At 52.9% G+C, this 21,106-nt stretch overlaps 1 protein-coding gene across 1 annotated transcript; it reads right to left on the minus strand.

The window, feature by feature from the left end:
* Positions 1-252: 252 nt before the first annotated feature.
* Positions 253-20,398, minus strand: GPRC5B (G protein-coupled receptor class C group 5 member B). Its single transcript, XM_068525183.1, has 4 exons — positions 20,251-20,398; positions 9,955-10,968; positions 2,466-2,575; positions 253-1,099 (listed from the first exon to the last, which is right to left on the minus strand). Exons 2-4 carry the CDS (start codon positions 10,958-10,960, stop codon positions 1,055-1,057), a joined length of 1,161 nt encoding a protein of 386 aa, XP_068381284.1. The 5' UTR covers positions 10,961-10,968; positions 20,251-20,398; the 3' UTR covers positions 253-1,054.
* Between the last annotated feature and the right edge of the window lie 708 nt (positions 20,399-21,106).

Genomic DNA, 21,106 nt, shown 5'->3' on the forward strand with positions numbered 1-21,106 from the left:
CTACATCCGCATAGAAGACCCAAGAACTCACTGCTTGCTAGGCAGCAGACGTTACCTCTCCACCCTGGGGCACCCCTGCCAGGTGACAGCATCATGGAAAATCTGCTGTGGCATTGGCCTCCTGGCCAAGCTAGTGCACTTTGAGCTGGTGGCCCCGTTTGAGCTTTTGAAATGGACATGGGGATAGAACTGGGGAAGGGCTGGAGGAAGACTCAGGAGGAGGGAAGAGGGAGAGGTGATCAGGGGAGAGACGGCTGCCCCAGCCAGAAACTGCCCCGCAGAAGGAGGCATGCTTGCTTCCTGCCATCAACGGCAGAGCAAGAGGCCCAGAGAAGGAACAGGGGCTGGCTGCCACTTTCTAAGTGTGATGGTCCCTTCAACTCCCAGACAGCCTTTTCTTCTTTGGCACGTGGCAGGCTCCCTCCACCACTGCTTTTAAAGCTCTCCCCATGATTCGGTTGGGCCTCGCCTCGGAATCACACTCACAATCTCCTTAACTGCTCCTGACCCCCCTGAAATGTGAAAACCAAGAGGCAGGCCTGTGGGAAAGCCACAATTCCTCCTCCTCCTCAGTGAAATGGTCATCTCCAAGAGGCTGCCTGAGGTCCAGCACTTGCTGGGGAGGGGCGATGGTGTGGGATCTCCATGTTCAACCAACATCAGCCTGGCCCACTGGCTGTGAACTTGGTTCTGTTCTACACCCAGAGGATGAAGCAGTCTTCCCAGCCACATGTTCGAATGAGCCTAATCCTATTTGCAATTAGCTTTGCTTTAGTTTGCAGGGTTTGAGGTTGGTTTGGTATTAGGGGGGGGTGTGTGTGTGTGTGTGTGTGGGGGGGGGGGGGGGGGGCAGGGGAGGGGAGGGCAGTCGGTGTTAGCTTTTCAGTTCAGCAGTGTTCACATTTACACAAAATCCCCTTGTCTAGGATTTCCAAATCTCCTGGCTGCGAGGCGGCCTTGTTCAGCTACTGTTACTGATTTCTCCCTCAAGAAAGACACGGCCAGGGAATAAAATCGGTAAGAGAGATTCTTATTCTCTGGAACGTAAAGTCTTTCACCAGAGGTGTCTTCCAGTGTAACTTGGCGGAGCAGTTGGGATCTGGAAACAGGAATAACACACTAAGAACTCCGTGCTTTGCAACGTCAATGTCAGAAACCAGTTTGTTAACAATGTACCATTGATAAGTTACCTTGTCTTTTCTGGGCTGAATAATTCCCAGGAAAAGCAGCAACCACTATGTGTGATGTACTATGCTCCATTTTTGGGAAAGCCAGCTGCCCTTTTCTGTAATCGTGAACCTGAACAAATATGTTTCTTTACCCAGAACCCCACCTCACTTTCTAAATCCAGGGTGTTTTTATGCACACTGGCCTTGACCGGACCAGGGGGGCTTAAGAATGACTGATCAGAGGGTTTATCAGAATGATAAGAATGACTGATGGGGCTGTTTTCTAACTAAATTTATTAAAACACAGGCCGAATGCTTGAAACTTAGGCTTCTCTTGGTGCCCAACAATGAACAGGCCAGTGGATGGCTGGGGGTCTTCACAAACGCAATCCGTGAGCCTGCTTGCTTGAGCCCATTCCACACCAAGGCAAGCTGATGCATCGCATACCGTCTGAAGGCCAGGAAAACCAAAGTTCCCTCTAGAGATCAAAGACCATCCCTGACTCACATTGAAAACAAAAAAAGTTCAGGGTGAGTTATGGAATTGGCACATGATATAAAGAATGGAAATCCAATTTACACGTGTAAACTGGCTCATGTGTTGTTTCTGAAAGAAGCATGTAGCTATGTTTGGAAATTAAATGTGGGAATGAGAGTGAGCTTTTAGATTGCTAGAGAAAGAAAATGATGTAAGTCCACGGAGGCAAAATGTAAATGGTGACAATTCTGCTGAAGGTCTGTTTGGCATCAGATAGTAAACCTGTTTTTGTGTTCGCGGGAGAGAAATGATAATCACTTCAGTTTCTTCAGAAATTTTTTAAGAAGTGGGGTTGGGGGAACCCAGTACCCAGCTGGGGCACGGTGTGGAGGCGAGGAGCAGGGGACGGAGGGCTCAACTAGGTTGGATGCCAGCAAAATCTGCCAAGGTTTCGTAACTCTGGGCTTTTCCTAAAACTCACTTCTGAAGGAGAGCATGGAGGGGGGCACCTTCTGTATAATGAAAACCAGAGAATTCACTGGGTGCAAGAGCCCCAAGAAACAGGGACTCTTTCAAACGAATCTACAGACGGTCAGCTAAGTACAGGTGGATGTTCCGTGCATGGAGAAAGGGGGTCGAGAGGAAGGAAGAAACATGGAAGCACTGCATGCATCCTAGCCGCGAGGGGTGTCGACGTGAGCCGCTGGCTTTGCAGCCCTGTAAGCCGCCTCCACGGAGCGGTGTGTCCCCATCAAAGCTGCCCCCCAGCACCGACCGCTCCTAGGCTTCCTGCCAAAACATCACCTCATGATACTTACAGTCCCCCCGTTGAGCACAACCGCCATCTCCGTTGGCTGATACACATTACTTCTGAACGGAGCGCTGGGTCTGTTTCCCAAGCTGCCATTGCGAAATCCTGTTCGGAGAGCTGAGGGAGGGAGGGAGAGGCAACACCAAAAAAAAAAAAAAAAAAAAAAGACACAATTTTGAATTTTGTTTTCTTCCCCTGCATCAACACCACGCTCCAGGCACACCCCCACCCCCACCCCTCGCCTTTGTCACAAGCCAGATTCAAAACAAAAGTCACAAAGGCGCTTTGTTCTCTGGCTCTCTTGGAGCCTGACCCGTCTCAGTGGGGTTGGGGAGTTTGCAGAATCCAGGGCGCAGGCGGCTCTCAGGGAGGGGACCCCGGGTAGAGCCTTGCCCGGCTCTCCCCTGCCCTCCCCTGCCCCCACAGGCCATGGGTGATGCGGGAGCGCCTGCATCCCTCAGAAGGTCTCTTCTGACAAAAGACCTCCTCACTACCGAGTGCCATCCCTGACAAGTTCAACACCACACTGTCCAACACGGTTTCTGGATACACACAGAGGTGGGCAACCCTGAGAACCTGGACCACAAGTACATGGTAGAGGTCGGACGTCTTCAGGGGAAAGTGATGGGGAAGAGGACAGAGGGGCCCCAGACACATGAGTGGGGTCATTTCTAGACAGGAATAAAAGGGAGATCTGAAGCAAAGATAGCAAAATATGTCATCACTTTCTACCTCTGAAAGGAGAGTAAATGGTGTTTCTTATTTGCAGTGTACTTTTAGACATCTAAATTTCCTTTTTTTGGTGAAGAAAAATCAGATGACACAAAAAGACCTGGAGGAACCGTGAAATGTATATTACTAAGTGAAAGCAGCCAGGCTGTAAAAACTCACACTGTATGATTCCAACTATAATATTCTGGAAAAGGCTAAACTATAGAGACAGTGAAAAGATTAGTGATTGCCAAAGGTTTGGGGGGAGCACAGGGAATTTTTAGGGCATTGGAACTATTCTGGGTGATACTATAATGGTGGAGACATGACATCATGCATTTGTCCAAACCCATAGAACTGTACAAAGAGTGACCTCTAAAATATTAATTATGGACTTTAGTTAATAATAATGTATCAGTATTGATTCATCCGCTGCGACAAATGTAACAACACTAATGCAAGTTGTTAATAATAGGGAAAACCAGGGGAGGGGGCAGGTGGGAATTCCCTGTACTTCCTGTTCAAATTTTCTGTACCTAAAACTGCTCTAAAAAATAGTCCATTAAGAAATAACAGAGAAACAAGAAGCACTATAAAAAAATCAAAACAAAACAAAAGTCTTTCTCAATTGTGAGATGCCATTTTACATGGGGCACAGAGGAATTAGGTAACTTGCCTAAGGTCACACAGCTGGTAAGAACCAGCATTTGAACCCAAGCAGAGAGAATCTGTGTTCTTGACCATCACACTATTCTGGCTCCAAATACTTTGTTTTTAACTACCACATTTAGTTACTTAGAAGCAATCTGAATTTAAGTGACATTAGGGCAGTGGTCCCCAACCTTTTGGCACTAGGGACCGGTTTCATGGAAGACAATTTTTCCACGGACGGGGGCAGGGTGGGGGCTGGAGCGGGGCTGGAGGTGGGGGGATGGTTCAGATGGTAATTCAAGTGTTGGGGAGCAATGGGGAGCGATGGGGAGAGATGGGGAGCGATGGGGAGCATTGGGGAGCGATGGGGAGAGATGGGGAGCGATGGGGAGAGGTGGGGAGCGATGGGGAGAGGTGGGGAGCGATGGGGAGAGATGGGGAGCATTGGGGAGAGATGGGGAGCGATGGGGAGAGGTGGGGAGCGTTGGGGAGCGGCAGATGAAGCTTCGCTCGCTGGCCTGCCGCTCACCTCCCGCTGTTCCTAACAGGCCACGGACCGCTAAGGACCACTACCAGTCTGAGGCCTGGGGGTTAGGGACCCCTGCATTAGGGGCAGCTCAGCCCAGACTGAACCAAGACAGGGTGGGGAATGCATGTTCCAAAACAGACTCTTTGCTTTAGCATCTCCAAGCCTTCAAGAGCTCCCATGCACAGGCTGACAAGAAGATGACCTTCCTGGGAAGCAGAGAAGCGGACGAGGGCACAGAGTGCATGGACTCTCCCTAGTCCCAATTCCTAGCCGAGGCCTCCCTGAAGAGAGGGAGCACCAAGCAGCACAGCTTTCCTCATAATGCAGAGACCCTGCCGGCTACGGTGGCGGAATCTGGCTCTAAACCATTCTCTTCAAAAAACAAAGGCTAGACTCTACAGGCCATCTGTGGGATGCCTAGGCCCAAGGATCCCTCTGTGTAGTGGTTATCTGCTGTTCTCCTCTGGTAAACATCCTTCCCACATTCTAGGTCCTGAGTATTGGCCACAACTGTCTCCTCCCCTGGCCTTGAGGTGGGCATATGATTGGGGCCTGGCCAATCAGGTCCAGTCAGAGCTAATTCTGGGATTTTTACTCAAGCATCCTGGGAAATGTTCCTCTTTTCTGCTGGGACTCTGTGTAAGCCTAGAGCCGTGCGCTGCCAGGATTCTAACAGAGCCAAGAGATGGAGAGAGACCAAATCTTGTCATCACTTGAGCTTCCTGGATCTATCCATTTCTGAAGCCTGACCCCCAGTGCCTTAGTTCATTGTTGTTTTGTGTTGTTTTGCTTAAATTGCTTCAGATCAGATTTTTTATTATTTGCAACTTCAAGAATCCCAACTAACACTCCACTCTGACCTGGGTCAGCTCTGAAAGGCAAGTAGGGCTCATCCATAAGGAGGTCCCAACAGGAATCTAAGATCATAGGCTCAATGCCAGTCTTTTCCTGTTTAGACTCTGCAAGTGAGGCGAGATTCGCCCTGCCCCCAAAGCTGACACAGGGCCTTCCACTGGGAAGCGAAGGGGCAGAGTTTAAATAGCCCTTGGCCGAATGAGATCAGAGAGCCCAAATCCCCTAACAGAAGATAGAACCCTTTTCTTTCTTGCTCCTTTGAAAGGTGAACGTTTAATGTACCTTGTTAACGCTTTCCAAAATGTGATCTGAAGTATATCCTTCAGTGTATTTTCATCTTCTATCACATACCTCATGCCTTGTTTTCTAATTAATTAATTAACTAACTTATTTATTTATTTTTGGCTGAGTTGGGTCTTTGTTGCTGCACGTGGGGGCTTTCTCTAGTTGCGGTGCGCGGGTTTCTCATTGCGGTGGCTTCTCTTGTTGTGGAGCACAGGCTCTAGCTGCGTGGGCTTCAGTAGTTGTGGCGCACGGGCTTAGTTGCTCCGCCGCATGTGGGATCTTCCCGGACCAGGGCTCGAACCCATTGGCAGGCGGATTCTTAACCACTGCGCCACCAGGGAAGCCCCCCTCATGCCTTGTTGATACTCATTAAGAAACAGCAGGCTGGTGAAGTCCTACATATCTGGGGTCTCACTGGGGGAAGGAAATAAGGGAGCAGTGGCTGAGCCACAGGCCAGCCTGGGGAATGCCCTTCCCATCTCGACTTCAGGGATGGACTCTCAAGGGTACAGAGCCTGAAAGGCTGGCTAGATAAAATACAGGAGAAACAGGGCCAATTGCAGCTCCTGGGTAAGGCCCCTTGTGGGGCCTGGTTCCTTAAAATACAAGCTGGCTGAGGTCAGACCAAAGATGAGAACAGCTGTTCTCACCATGCCAAGGGAGGGTGCCCAGGCATTCCCCAGCCAGCAAAGTAGTGTTTCTAGAACAAAGACAATCCTAGCCAGGATGACAATTTAGTCTCTCCCTGTGAGCCTTCCACGGGAATTGGCTTTGCCTCGTGCCCATGTGAATTTTGGCGGACACACATTTGGGAGGATGCAAAATTGGGCTGTTAAAAAACGTCTGACAACATCCAAGGTTGGTGAAGAGGTGGGGAAATGGGGCTCTCATCTAATTATTCAGGGGAGACTAAATTAGTCCACCTTTCTGTGGGGTGGCATCTGGCAGTATATATCAAGACTGAAAGGTGCAGACTCTTTTGACGCATGTGTAGGAGTTAATTGATCAAGGGCACAAACATGAATGGGTAAGAACGTTCATTGTAGCATTATTTATACGGAAAGCCAGAAACAAGCAGAATATTCACCAGCTAAGATCAGAAAAATAAATTACGGTACCTCCTAGAAATCTCTGCCTCGTGAAAAGGATACTGTAGCTCTGCTGTCGCTGACCTGGAAAGGCCTCCCTCCATGATATACTGTTGTTTTAAGCAAGCACACAGCAGAAAACCACTTAGACCAGTGGTTTCAACCTGGTTACATCTTAGAAGCACTTGCAGGGCTTAAAATACCTAAGCCCAAACCGACTTACTCAATCAGAATGAGGGGCAGGCACTGGTAATTTGTTTAAAGCCGCCCAAGAGATTCTAACGTGCAGACAGGTTAAGAACTGCTCTACGGGATTGGTGTTATGTGTGTGTGTGTGTGTGTGTGTGTGTGTGTGTGTGTGTGTGCGCGCTCATCAAGAGATGTCTGGCAAGATGAGAGCAAACAGTCAGCAGTAGTTGCCTTTGGGCAATGGGATTCTGAGCAATTTTTATTATTTTCACTTGCTGAACTCCTACCTGATTATTGTTGATCTTTTGTCATCAGAAAGGAATAATAAAGCTATTTTTGTTTTGGAAAAGAAAGAGGGGAAGGAGGGACAACCTCCTTGGCTTTGGAACATAGTGTTTGAAACAGACGGGCCTGTGGGGCACCTCTGGAGACCCCATCACGCCCTGTGCCAGCACTGGTACTGCTGGTACTGACGTGGGTCACAAATCCCTTAGATCTCTGGATCTTACATGGATATGACGTACTGGATGCATTTTCACAAGAAAGGATGCACGGGATTCAGAAAACCAACCTTCTCTCTCCCTGCTCTGCTGTGAGCTCTGCTGTGAGCCTGAACAAGTTGCCTGACACTCCTGGACTCAGTTTCCTGCTCTGTAAAATGGGACTTATAATCCCTGTCTTCTCAGAGTGTCCTGACACATCTGTGAGATGAGGGACACTAAAGTGCTTTAAGAAGAGAAGAGAAATTCTGTGGCAGAGTGGTCAGTGTGTGGGCTCTGGAGTCAGGCCTCCTGGGTTCAAACCCTGGCTCTGCCTCTTGGCAAGTTGTTCAGCCTCTCCGTGCCTCAGTTTGCTATCTGTAAAATGGACCTCACTGGGTTATTGTAGGAATTAAATGAGATTAGCCGCTAAAATGCTCAGAATGGTACCTGGTCCATGGTAAGCACCCAGTAGGGGTTAGCCATCCTTACTTTTGAAGCCCCTACTACTTGTGTAGTTCTAGCACCCCCCTTTCACTGCAAGTAAACTAGATTATCAGGTTCGACAACACTGGTTCTTAACTTTCTGGGGATTATGAATGGCTTTGAGAATCTGACAAAGCAATAGACTAATTCCCAGTTGAATGTATAAAAATTTACATCCATTTCAGGAGTTCCTGTTACCTTTGAGGTCCAAGGGGAGTCCATGGGTCTCAGATACAGAGGATCCTATTCCAGGAGAAGCCAAGGAAGAGGTGGTTCCACCAGGACCCCAGGAGCTGGCCAGGAGCCTGGCCTCTGCTCATCACATGCCCTGAGGGGCCCTCTGGCCTCCCAGTGAGTGATGACCCCCATTCTGACCCTCATCTTCTCCTGGCAATCCACGGAGCCAGCCCCACCAGAGCTGTGGCTCATCCCTGCCAAATCTATTGACAAACAGAGGCTTGCAGGCTTGGGGCTTTCCAGTAAGAAGAGAGCAGCTCTGATAAAGGCCACACCAGGACGTTTGACTCTACCCATGGTGGGGTTGCAGGAGGGGGGGAAAGTCTGTCCTTCTCTCCAGTGGGTCCGGCCAGGAGCAGGGGATCAGAAGCAGCTGGGCACATCCTGGTGGGGAGGAGGGCTGAGGGTGGCCTTGGAGGACCTGGTGGCTTGATGTGCTTCCCCCTGCCTGCAGGGGTGGGTGGCTGTGCTCTGGGCCTTGGCACTCAACCCAACAAGGCTGACTTTGCAGTATGACCAGACAGTGGGCACTGCCCAGGCACCTGGGTGAGCATCACATTAAAGGGGACCACGACCATCTGGAATGGGCCACCTCCTAGCTGTATGTCATCAGGCAAGACTGAACCTCTTACAGCCTCCACTTATTCATCTGTAAGATGGGGATAATTACAGACCCTACCTCATCAGGTGGAGGTGTGAACTAATGAGATAACGCAGGTTAAGAAGTCAGAATAGTGCCTGGCATGTAGGTAGTGTTCAATAAATGATTATACTAGGTAATTAATTATTACTACTGCTGCTGGTACTGCTGCTATTATTACTGTAGCTCCTGATAAATTTTTAGGTAACTGGGAAAAAGCAATTTTAATTAATCTCAAGTGCTGGGAGCTCAGCCGACTTGCTTTAAGCAACAATTGTAAGAGACACTTCTCCAGCATCTACAGCAGGGGCGCCTGGGGCCTGGGCCGCCTCCTCTCGGCTCTTCCCTCTTGGGAATCCCGCCGCAGCGGTGGCAGACAGCCTGGGTGCTCAGACCACCTCCACTCGAAGTGCCCACCAAATCTCTTTTCTGCTGTGCGGGCTAATGGAACTTGTTCAGCCCATTTACAGGAGCCCTGGGAGACATTCATGACAGTGGGAGATAGGAGAGAGATCGATTCTGAGGTTCTACACGTGTCCCTGGCAGGGATGAGCCCCAGCTACCCATGGCGGTAACCAGCTCTTTGATGCTCTTGTTCTGGCGTTTCTGCCTTCCCAACCTCATTCTCCCTGGCGGGGGCCACCTCCTAAGTAAACCACCTACAACATCGCAGGCTCTGCTTTCAGGGGAACCCAACCAAGATGCACATGCAACAAGCCAGGTGCCATGGGAGCCCCTCAGTATGTCACCTCTCTCAACAGGTCTATGGGGTACACAAAGCCTTACATCTAGGAAGTGGCAGAGGCAGGATCCCAACCCAGACGTCCGACTCCAGGGCCCAAATTCATACACTCCTGGAGACAGAGGTAGGGGAGGACACTGAAGCATTGCCCCTCACCATCCCCTGCATCCATCTAGCACATGGGCTGCAAACTTAAACACTTCCAGGGAGCCAGGGACTTAATGTTGATATGTTATAGCGGCCGGGACAGGGAGTGTGGTGAAGAGAAAGTGGATCCCCACCTAAAGGGCCACCACAACTCGGCGAGGGGTAAGAGACAGAGCCTTTCCAGCCAGCGTCACACGATTGCTGCCAGGTGGGAATGGCAGCCCAGCACTGCCAGATCCAACTTTGCAAAAAAGGCCAGAAACCTGGCTTTTTATACTAAATTAGTTGACAGTGCTAAATAAGAATGCATCTCTGGGCCAGTTTCAGCACAGCGGTCAATGTCTGTAGGCTCTGATCTGCCAGGACCGTCCCCAGGACCACCGACCCCCAGTGGAGAAAAAGGAGAGCGCACTTTTGCAAAGAACAGCCTAACCCAGCGGGGCAGTGCCCACTTTACCTGCATTGTGCTCATCCATCGAGAAGGCCTTGTTCTCCATGTAGGTCCGCGGCAGCTGCACGTCCTCCTCAAACGCCGTCTCCCGCATCCTCGGCTGCGACGTGTCGAAGTAGTTGGGTGTGTTCTCCTGCGGGGCGGGCAGGATGGTGCAGTGGATCTCTGGGATGGCGTGGAAGATGACGAAGACCCAGCCACTGGCCACCAGCGTGATGGCCAAGGTGGGGTCTCCCCAGGCGTCTCCCTGCCGCAGCTCCGCATTGCCGAAGAGGTACATGGTCATCCAGGCCACCCAGATGAGCACGGAGAGGAAGGCCGTGACCAGGATGCAGACCCCGTTCTGCTTCCACTTCTTGAACTTGCCGCACAGCGTGAAGAGGGCCAGCCCCAGGGTGGCCACGAGCAGTACCATGTCGTAGATGAGGGCCATCGCGAAGTCCATCGGCTCGTAGGCACAGGCCGGCTTCTCGTCGCGCAGCACGGTCAGCACCAGCCACTCGATGGCGATGATGACCTGCACGAGCATCAGGCACAGGGCCACGCCCACCAGCTGCCAGCCCGACGGGCTCTTGCCGTGGCGCACCAGCCTCCGCACGCGCCACGCCTGGCTCAGCAGGCAGGAGAAGCAGAGCGCGAAGAGGACGCCCCAGAGGAACCGGCGGACGGAGCAGATGGTCTCATCCTCCCGGATGATGAAGGCGAACGTCAGGCCAAAGAGGCCCAGGGTGCCCAGGAGGAAGAGGAAGTGGAGGCCCACGGGGTCCTTCTTCTCCTTGTCCTTGATGAACGGCAGGCGCACCAGGAGGACGAGCGTCAGGAGCAGTGTGATCAGGGCGCCCGCCCCCGCCACCGCCTCCACCACGATGCCCCAGATGGTGTCCAGGTCGCACAGGGACACGTACTGAGGGAGAAGGTCCAGCCCACAGCCCCGGGACGTGCTGGTGTTCTCAGAGGCCCCGGAGGCAATCACGAAGAGCAGGAGGAAAGCCAGCACCTGGTGGGTTCTCATCTTTCTCTCTGACACCGTGAACGTTCCAGAAGAGTTGGGGGGAAAAGACCAATTCATTGTAAGACTCCCACTCTCCTGACTTCTTTAAGAAGACCCACCTCACTTCGAACCCGCCAGCCCCCTTCTCCAGGCAGCACAGCCTGGAGAAGGGGGGGTGGATTTCGGCCCCCATCTGCCCCCTAGTCCGGGCTCAGTGAACAGCCGTGAACCGTCAGTGCTAGTGGCTGGAGGAGAGGATGGGAGGGGGACTCACTTTCTCTGAATACTCTTTCATATTCTTTGAATTTGAGGCCATGTCTGACCTCTTCAAAAATCAGGGAATAAAATGAGACTTGAAGAGATGGTCATGGGCCGAGCGCTTGCTGGGAGAGGGGCACGCACTACCCGTTTCAGTCTCTCAGCGCTAACAGCGGACATTTACCGATGACTCACGCTCGGCCAGGCACTCGACACATCCAGTCCTCACACCGGTGACGCAACAGTCTTGAGGAGGTTGGGACACCTGCCCAAGGTCTCACACCACTCAGCTCCTAGACGCATCCCCTCTTAGAAGCTTCCCAGCGTTTCAAATGTAGTGTGAACGGTCTTCCTGGGTTCCACCCTTTCCCTCCTCTCCCCTCGCACATCCCACCCCTCCCACAAATATCTGCTGAGACTCCATCCTCTCACTCCAGCCAGCCCACCTCTGCAGGGGATGCCTCCGTGCCTCACGGAGTCCACACAGCAGCCGGGAGGTGGGCTTATTACCCCCAGTCTCGTCTTCCCCTCCTGCTCCCTCTGCTTAGACTAGCCTCCGCACCCTGCTTTTATGGAAAGCTGCTCCTCCCCACACTGGTCTCAGCTCTAATGTCACCCACTCAGACCTTGGCCAAGGTCACACCCCCATCCCCTCCCCCAGTGCCTCTCATCTATTTCTTAGCTCTAATCGTATCTGTCATCTTTTTGCCTGTTTACTTTGTTTCTCCTGTCCCTTCCTCCTCTCCTCCCTTCCTGCCTTTCTTCACCACTAGCTACAGGATGACAGGGACACTGTCTGTCTCGTTCATCAGCATAAACCAGGGTTTCTCAGCCTCGGACCTGATTCTTCCCTGTTTTGGGGTTTGTCCTGTGCATTGCAGGATGTATGTGTAGCGCCATCACTGGCCTCTACCCACTAGGTGACTGAAGCACACCCCCTCCCCCAATTGTGACAACCTCCCAAGTTTTTAGACACTGCCGGTGTCCCCTGGGGGGAAAATCACCAGGATGAGCACCGCTGGTCAAGTACTAGCATAAAAGCGTACTAGGTGCTTCCTAAATACTGAGTGAACGAGACTTCTCACCAGGACCCTCCTCTACCCACTGCCACCAGCTCCTTGCTTTTTTTTTTTTTTTTTAAAGATTGATTGATTGATTGATTGATTGATTGCTATGTTGGGTCTTCGCTTCTGTGCCAGGGCCCTCTCTAGTTGCGGCGAGCAGGGGCCACTCTTCATCGCGGTGCGCGGGCCTCTCATCATCGCGGCCTCTCTTGTTGCGGAGCACGGGCTCCAGATGCGCAGGCTCAGCAATTGTGGCTCACGGGCCCAGCTGCTCCGCGGCATATGGGATCCTCCCAGACCAGGGCTCGAACCCGTGTCCCCTGCATTAGCAGGCAGACTCTCAACCACTGCGCCACCAGGGAAGCCCCCAGCTCCTTGCTTTTGGAGGGAGCCTGGCCTTGGGAAAGCCATGCCTGCACAGCTCTGCAGTGATGTGTTCCCAGGCGTCTTAAGCCAGACTTACGGCCTTAGCTCCACCCACAGTGAGGCTGTAACCAGCCACCTCCCGGGCAGCTCAGCACATCCCTGGGGCTTTCTTAAGTAAATGCGGTATCGACCACCTCTCTCTCTGCTCCTTGATGGGATACGGTGAGCAGCTCTGATCCTGCCTTGGCCGCAAGGCCATCAACTGGGATAAATTATTGATGCTGCAGAATGAGAAGGAGCCTGGTGCTATATGGACCAGCTCCTTTGCCTATAGATGAAAGAAGGCAGACTGGGAACGGAGGGTGTCTGGCAAGAGATGCTCCTGAAACAAGCACCCCAGACACTGGCAATCAGGCCCATGGTCCTGCCACTATTCGGGGCTCTGCTACTTCAGTCACTGGAGTGCCACCTCAGCTATTTACACCTTGTCTACAAACCCCCTGTAAGTTATTTACTTAACTGACTCACCAAGTCCTTGAAATTGACTCAAAAGAAAACTCAACGCATTGAAATACTTGTTGATGGAACTCATGTTGCATACCCATTGGCATATCCCAATGTACCACCTTTGGAAAAATACTGTCCTAGCCAGAGCTGCATCTCACAAGAGCACACTGGGAATCAAAATTTAAGAACCGGATATGCTGGAACAATATGCCATCAGGCCCCCGACACAGTGCAGTGGATTTCCCCTAGACTTCTCATCAATGGCAAATGTGATTAGGAGGCTTCTCAGCAAGTGACAACGAGACGCACCCCATGCAGCCTCTCTAGGTCACACATCAGCCAGTCTCACCTCCAGGGTGGCTGGGAGAGGACGGGTAGGAATGTGCTTCTGGAGTCTTGACCACCAACCCTCTCCCCAACTCTCCCACCCACCTGCAGGCCAATGGTTCTCAATCAGGGGCAATTTTGATCCCAAGGGACACTGAGGCATGTCTAGGGACATTTTTGGTTGTCACAACTGGGGAGGGCGGGGTGCAATTGGCATCTAGTGGGTAGAGTCCAGGGAAGTTGCTAAGCATCCTACAATGCCTGAGATGGCTCTCAACACAAAGAATGATCCGGCCCCACGTGTCAACAGTGCTGAGGTTGAGAAAGCCTGGTTTATACACTGGAGAACACAGTTGATGAGGGTGAAGCCAGGAAACCAGCCAGACCTCTCAGCCTCAGGCCTGCACTCCGGGTCCTTTCCTCGCAAGAACTTGGCCTTCTTTAGCTGCCTCCACTCATTCTCTTGGGGGAATCTCCTCTCTCCAGGCCTGCCTACAAATTGGGACTTGGTTCCACCAGTTCGTCCCCCTTCCTGACTGTCCTTCCAACCACAACAGGAAACCAATGTGGATGAAGAAAATATCAAGATGGTGACCAAGCTTCTGAAGTTGTGCAGGTTCTTATGGCTGTGGTCCAGGTCTCTAGCTCCCACTCCTTTCTGACATGGGAAATACATACACTCTTGCTTTCTGCTTTCATTCCTAAGGTTGGAACCCTCTCCTTCTGGGACAGCTGTTGTTTTTGTTGTCCTGCGCCCGTTTCTCTCATTTCTGAAGACAGCTCCTGATTTTCCTTTGGAGAGCCGCCTCGAGCCCCAGCTGCAAGCACCTGACCCAGCCTGGCCAATCAGAGCATTTAGCCCACCCTTTGGCCACACTGACTGGTTCATGAACAGGCACCTGGCCCCAACCAGACCCATGAGAATCAGTTTTAGGATTTTTGCTAGAATTAACTGGAAAGAGTTTTTCTCTTGTTATCGGGGTTAATAAGCTAAAAGGATGTACACCTGGGGCTGGAGAGGACCTATTTACCATCACAGGGACAGAACCTGTCTGAGAGTAAAGCTGACCCACAGGTAACAGCCACGTGATGGACCAGAGTCCTAAAACACAGAGAGACTGGATTCAGTTATGCCTGAAGCCAGATACCCTGGTCTTTGCAGTTCCAGCAGCCAATTAACTTCCCTTTTTTGGATTAAGCCGGTTTGAGGCGGGTTATGTGACTTGCTAACAAAGAAGTGCTATTATACATCCCACATGATGTGGCCCTCTTCTTCCAGGAAGCCCTCCCTACCCAACATCTAGGCAGCCAGAGGCTTCGATAGGGTCCAGCTGTCCCAAGTAGGTCATTATCATTGCTAAAGCTGCCCATGAGGTGACAGCCATTGTTCTACAGAACAATGTCCAGGATGAACAGGAGGAAGGCCACACACCACCTCACAGAATGAAGCTGAGTCCAGCTCATCTAGGATTTCTGGGGGATTCTGCCCTGCAGAGTTTTCTATTACTGCCATAGTGACCGCGACAATGACTGTTAACTCTCATAATGCTTACCATGCTCCAGGCCCTCTTCTATGCACTTCACATATATTAATACCTTATCATCTGGACAATGACACCATGAGGCAAGTGCTATTACTATCTCCATTTCACAGGAAATAAAACAGAGAAGCCAGTTGGCTTGTCCAAGGTCACATAGCTAGAAAGCGGTGGAGCCAGGAGACAGACAATTGTACTATTGTTACTGGGCTCTTACTACAGACCAGGGCTCTGGAAATGTCACCCGGTGAGACCTTTGCTGGCCAGTCTATCTAAATTAGGTTCCCTCTGCCTCTTTAGGCTCTACACCAATACTCCTGATCTTTATCTTCATAGCATGTGCCACAATTTTCAAATATTTTATTTTATTACTCTTTTGGTCTGATCCCACACACCCAGGCTCTTGTCTGTCTTGTTCTGCACCGATTCCCCAGTGCCTGGCACATGGGCAGGGCTCACGGCCCAGTTACTAAATCAATCAACTGATTAAACGTGGTCTCCAACCCTCATGTCACCTGGCAGGAAGATGCTCTCATTGTCTTTTTATAGAGGAGGGGACTGAGGGCCTGAGAGGCTTAAGTCAAAGTCTGATCTTCAGACTGGCAACAGCGGCGGCATCGCCCGGGAACTTGTTAGAAATGCAGACTCTCAGGAGTGGGCCTGGCCACCTGTGTTTCCACAGCCCTACGATAAGCTCCAGGTGTGCTCAGATGCTTGGGTGCACCAAGGTTTGAGAAGCACGAACATATGCAGTGGGGGAGCCTGGACGATGGCCCGGCACCTTCCGCCTCACTATCCCTGCCCCAGGCCCAGGGGGCAGTGCCCACTCACGCTCCATCTCACCCACTGTCAGGTAAGCCCCATCCTGCCCCCTCAGCCACCTGGGGCCTCCCTGCTGCTGAGAACGGAGCAGCTCTCCAGGAACCCCAAACTGCACAAAACCAGATTAGAGGTTTGGAGTCAGCCGCAAGGCAGGGCTGATGGGAAGGGATGAATACATGGCAACAAACCTGTGGGATGTAGGCATGCAGCTCCTCAAAAGGAGTAATGAATAAAGTGATGAATGTGCAAGACTCGGCTCACATACTAATTACTTCGCTGCCAGCCAGGCTTCCAGAAGTGTGACTCATTCAGATGCTCTTAAAAACACTGCATCGCACATGCAGGCCCGCGCACACACACTCTCTCTCTCCCCGCAGAGGGGCCAGAAGCTACCGGCAGGTGTTGGAGCAGCATGTTTCTCGCAAGCTGGGGCCTGCAGAGGCTGGAAAGAATGCAGGCAAGATTCCTTGTGCGAGGACAGCGCTGCCTGCCTGAAGGCCACAAGCAGGGCTGGTTCTCCCAGGCTCAGTCCTCGCCAAGCAGCATAAACTTCCGGTTTCAAGTTCTGCCCCTGGCACTTGCTAGAACCTTGTGACCATGGGCAGCTGACTTAACCTTACTTGTCTCAGTTTCTTCATCTGCAAAATGGGGGTGATAATACCCATCTTGCAGGGTTCTTGTGAGGATTAAAATAATTAATAATTAGAGTTTAGGACAATAGGTAACATGGGGTAAGCACTTATATAAAGTGTCTGTTAAATAAAAGATTGGCGAATGCTCTGAGGTTATGAGCTTTTCTGACTTTGCTTTTCCAGGAGGGGTGGTTGCCATGGAGATGGGGCTGAAACAGGGGCTCACCCAGGTGTTTGTCCACCACTGGTTTCCAGCCTCCCCAGTCACACACCAAGCAAAGAGGTCCCTGAGGTGTTGTGACGGGGAGAAGCCTTTGGGGGTGGTCTACCTTGGAAACTCCCAAACTCTCCTGATCCCCACAGCAGGTGCTCTAAATGGGAGCCTTGCTGTGAAGGTAGTTTTCCAGAGGGGAACTGGTGCTGGAGGACCTGAGGCCAGCCTGCGTGCCCTGAAACTGGGTGTCCCTGTTGAGGAGTCAGAGCCAGACACCCAGAAACCAGTCACCAGCCATTCTCCTGGGAACTAGCATCCCCACGTTGCCATCCACCCATATGAAAGCAGACACAAGATGTACAAAACTGCTCTGGAACACACCATTATGACCTGCTTCGCCTCGGCAGCTACCAGCAGAGGCATCTTAAACCCACCTTCTCTAAAGAAGGGGGGAGGCGCTGGAGCATGGAAGGGAAAGAAAAACTAAACAGATCTGGAGGGGCTTTCCTAGCCCTGGGCATGTCCAACAGTTCAGTACCCAATGAATACCTGGCACAGGATTTACACTCCCGTCAGTCTTCTCAAGAGTGGAAGACCTCAGTTGGAGGAAAGTCAGACAGAACTGTGTGACATTGGGCATTACTCACTTAACCTCTCTGACCTTCAGTCTCTTCTTCTGTAAAACAAGGATAATAATAGTGCTACTTTCACAAGGCTGATGTGAAACGTACTTAGAAAGTACTCAGCACGGCAGACAGGGAGCACTGGGTCTCGGCTTATTACAATTATGATTCCCATTGTCCTGTTGGGAATACAAAGAGGTAATGCAACTTGGCCAGAGGCTTCCTGGAATTGATGGGCCGAGCTGGGACTAGAACCCACTTCTCCCAGCTGCTGACCTCAAGGCCACTGCACCCCTGGGTGGACTCCCTCTGTTGGACAGAGGACCAGGATAAGGCTGCAGAGCCAGTCCCCCCCACACAACCCAGCATCACACTCTGTCCCTGCCCACTCCCATTATAGCCGCTGGTGCATTTCCTGCTCCAGAGGGATTAAACTGTTACAAGGTTTCCTGACATTAAACTATTTCCCAGACCTGCAATCTAACCCTTTGATATCTTTTGCAAGTTACACCATCTCATAATCTTCAGTTCCCAAGGCCGCCCAGACCACCAGCCTATCTGGGGGCCCTTGGATTTAATAACCCTCACAGGTTAGTAAACAGGGTTGCCAGAACACAGACTCCGTGATCCATGAATATGCAAAGCAGCTCCAACCCTGTAAATAAAAGCAATCATTTAAATGCAAATTGCATCCTTGGCTGCCGGTTCCAGGGTGGATGGTTCCTCTAAGGCTGTAATTCCGAGAAGAAAATGTGACTAACTCAGAACCCCCAGGAAGCTCTGCATGGAAGTGTTTATGGGGCGTTGGGCTCTGGGTGGGGGCCATTTAGGGTGGACAAAAACTGCTTAAAAGTGGGAAGTGGGTTTTAAAACCTGACCCACCCCTGGCGTAGGCTTACAGGGCCAGCCAGGCTCAAAGCAGTCTTCACAGGTCCCCTTTGGAGGCTCCCGGCGCCTTGCCACCCCCAGAGGCAGAATGAAAGGGAAGCTGCTTTTCGTCTCCTTGTAGAGGTCAGGGGAGCATTTAAAAATCAGATCTCGTGGCTTTCCACTCCAAATCCTGCAAGGGTTCACCAGTCCAAGGAGAATAAGACCTAAACTCCTTTCCACGGCCCAAAAGATCGTGGTCTGGCTGGTCCCTGCCATCCCCTTTCCAACCCCGCTCTCCACATCTGCCTATGAGCTCCAGCCACAATGGCCTTTGTTCAGTTTCTCTACGCTCATTCCCACCTCCAAGGCTTTGCACTTGCGGTGCCCTCTGCCTGGTTCAGTCTTCCCCCTGCTCTGTCAGTGCCCCCTCCCCCATTGCGGGGCTCCACTAACATGTCACTTCCCAGAACAGTCTTCCCTTATGTGTACATATTCTTGTCACTTTATTTTACAGCACTCTGCTTTCTTTTCCTGGCAGCCCTTATCCCAATCAGAAGTTCTCTCTACTTACTATTTATTTACTTATTTAGTGTTCACCCACCTCCCCAGTGCCCTGAGAGCAGGGGCTTATCTGCCACTTCTGTAGCTGGCATATTTACTGAAATAACACATTAACCAATAAAGATTTTGAGCTTCTCTTTCTAACAAAACTGCTTTTCTTGCTGCCTGGGCCCCAAATGGCGACTCCTTCCCACTTCCATCTTTTCCCTCCCCAACTCAGCTGACCCCTTTTCAGACAGAGCAGGGAACAGATAGGAAACTGTTCACTCCGCAGTCTAGGTACAAAACTGGCCCAGTGAAGGGCTCTCAACCGACCATTTGCATTCTATATACATCCTATTTGCATGCAGTTTTAACTCAAGGTCTGAAATCCTCCAGAAAGCCCCCGCCCGTGGGGAAACTTCTGAATCAAGGTTCCTCGGCTGAAGTTCTAAAGCTTTTGTGCCAAGTCCCTCCCCCACTTCTCTTGTCTTTGCGAGGATTTCCCAGTTCCTCCGGGGCTCTGCTCAGGTGCCCCCCACGCCATGCTGGCGCAGTTGGGCAGCCAATGTGGCGCGTGGCCCGGGGCCCCAGGCGGGGACGCGGCTGCCCGCCACACTCCAGGGGCCTTTGTCCGCGCTCCAAGGAGCCGCCCCTTAGCGAACTGGGGACAAGTTGGGTGGGTGTGTGCGTGTGGGGGGGTGTTGGCTAGGCCTGGGAGTGACAGAGCCGGGTAAGAAACCTGCGGGCTGCGCTGGAGCCGTCCTCGGTGGTAAGCTCGGTACGCCCCCTCCCTGGCTGGTTAGCCAGCTCCCCCAGGCCGAGGCGGGTGCAGGCGGTAGGGATCCCGGGGTGCTTGGCGCTGGAAGCCCGTGTCCCCCAAGGGGGGGGGGGACGCAGCACAGGGCTGATCCTCACCTCTAGCTTGGCCGCAACAGCAACGCTAACATCCCGCCATTGTATGCATTCGCCCCTCATTTCTTCCCCCAGCCCCAGAGCTCAGCTCTTCTCGCCCGCGGTGTCCCCTCGTTTCCCGCAGTGCGCACCCACGGCCGGCTGCGAGCTCGGCCCCCAGCCCCTATGGCAGGTGCGGCAGCTCACCCCCCAGCTCGGCCCCTGTGCCCCCGGCTCCGTCTGCCTTGTCTGTGCTCAGGCCCCACGGGCTTGCCACGCAGCCCTGCCCGCGGCTGCCCTCACAGGAGTCACTCGGGCACGCCTGGGCTCCCTTACAGTCCCAGCTGCCCTTTGCCTGTGGTCGCCCCCAGATCCTCCCCAGAGACTTGGATTTCCACCTGGTCCGGGTACATCCCCTCCCCCCATAAAGGTCCCAACCCTCCCCGCCCCCCGGCCCGCCCTCTGCGGCTCGTCTCCCGCCACACTGTGGTTCCCCCCACCCTGATCCCCCAGCTCCCCCAGCAGAATAACCCCTTAGGGGGGCCTCAGAAAAGCACAAGAAGCAGACTCCACCCCAACCCTCCCAAGTCCACGGCGGGAAAAGTTTCTGGGGTCGCCGCAGCGCCCTCCACCCCACCGGTGCGGCTCGCACTCACCGACCCCCGCGGCCCCGCAGCGCCGATGCTCCTGCTGGCCCTCGGCCCGAGTCACATCTCTGCAGCGCAGCCGTGTCCCCAGCCCAGCGCGCCCGCCCGTCCTGCCTCACTGCATCGCACTCGCGAGCCGCTGCCGAGCGAGGCGCCCCCTGGCCCGGCCCGCGCTGCTGCAGCCGCCGCGGCCCCGCCCCGCCGGCCGGCCCGCCCCCGGGAGGCCCCGCCCCGCCCCGCCCCCGGAGCTTCCAAGCCCCGCCCCGCCCCGGCCCAGGCTAGGCTGAGTGTTCCGAAAGCAGCCCCGCGCAATCTCCTTGCTCCTGGCCTGCGGCGCTGAGACGAGCCCTCTCCAGTGTCCCCAGTTAGCGAACACCACCCGCACATCCACAGTGCGTCCATAAGCAGTCCGGACGCGCCGGACACATCCCCAGGTTGATCCACTTTCAGAAACACACACATGGAGGGTCTTTCTAAACCGTGGGTTCCTAAACATTAACTTCCCCACAATAGACCAGCACCCGATCCAGGGCACAGAGAGGATTCCGCCGCGAGCGTTCCAAAATCACCAACGCCCCAATTATCAACTAGGCAGCCCCTTCCCGCCTGGGTACACTCCAATTACCCTCCCCCCCCCAAGTGTCCTTGTCCCTTTACGCACCCTGAGCCCAACACCCGCATCCTTGGCCACTCCAAACATACTCACAGGTCCACACGGTGCACCCTTCACGTGGCTCCGCACGCAGTATCCCATCACCGTCGCCCCACACATCATCCACATCCACACACGTCCACGACCTTCTCGCTCACACATTCGGAGGCCCGGGGCCACCGGCTTGGCGCTCCGCAGACGCTCAGGGCACAG

Source organism: Eschrichtius robustus, chromosome 16 (assembly GCF_028021215.1).
Source record: "Eschrichtius robustus isolate mEscRob2 chromosome 16, mEscRob2.pri, whole genome shotgun sequence".
Classification (NCBI taxonomy): Eukaryota; Metazoa; Chordata; class Mammalia; order Artiodactyla; family Eschrichtiidae; genus Eschrichtius; species Eschrichtius robustus.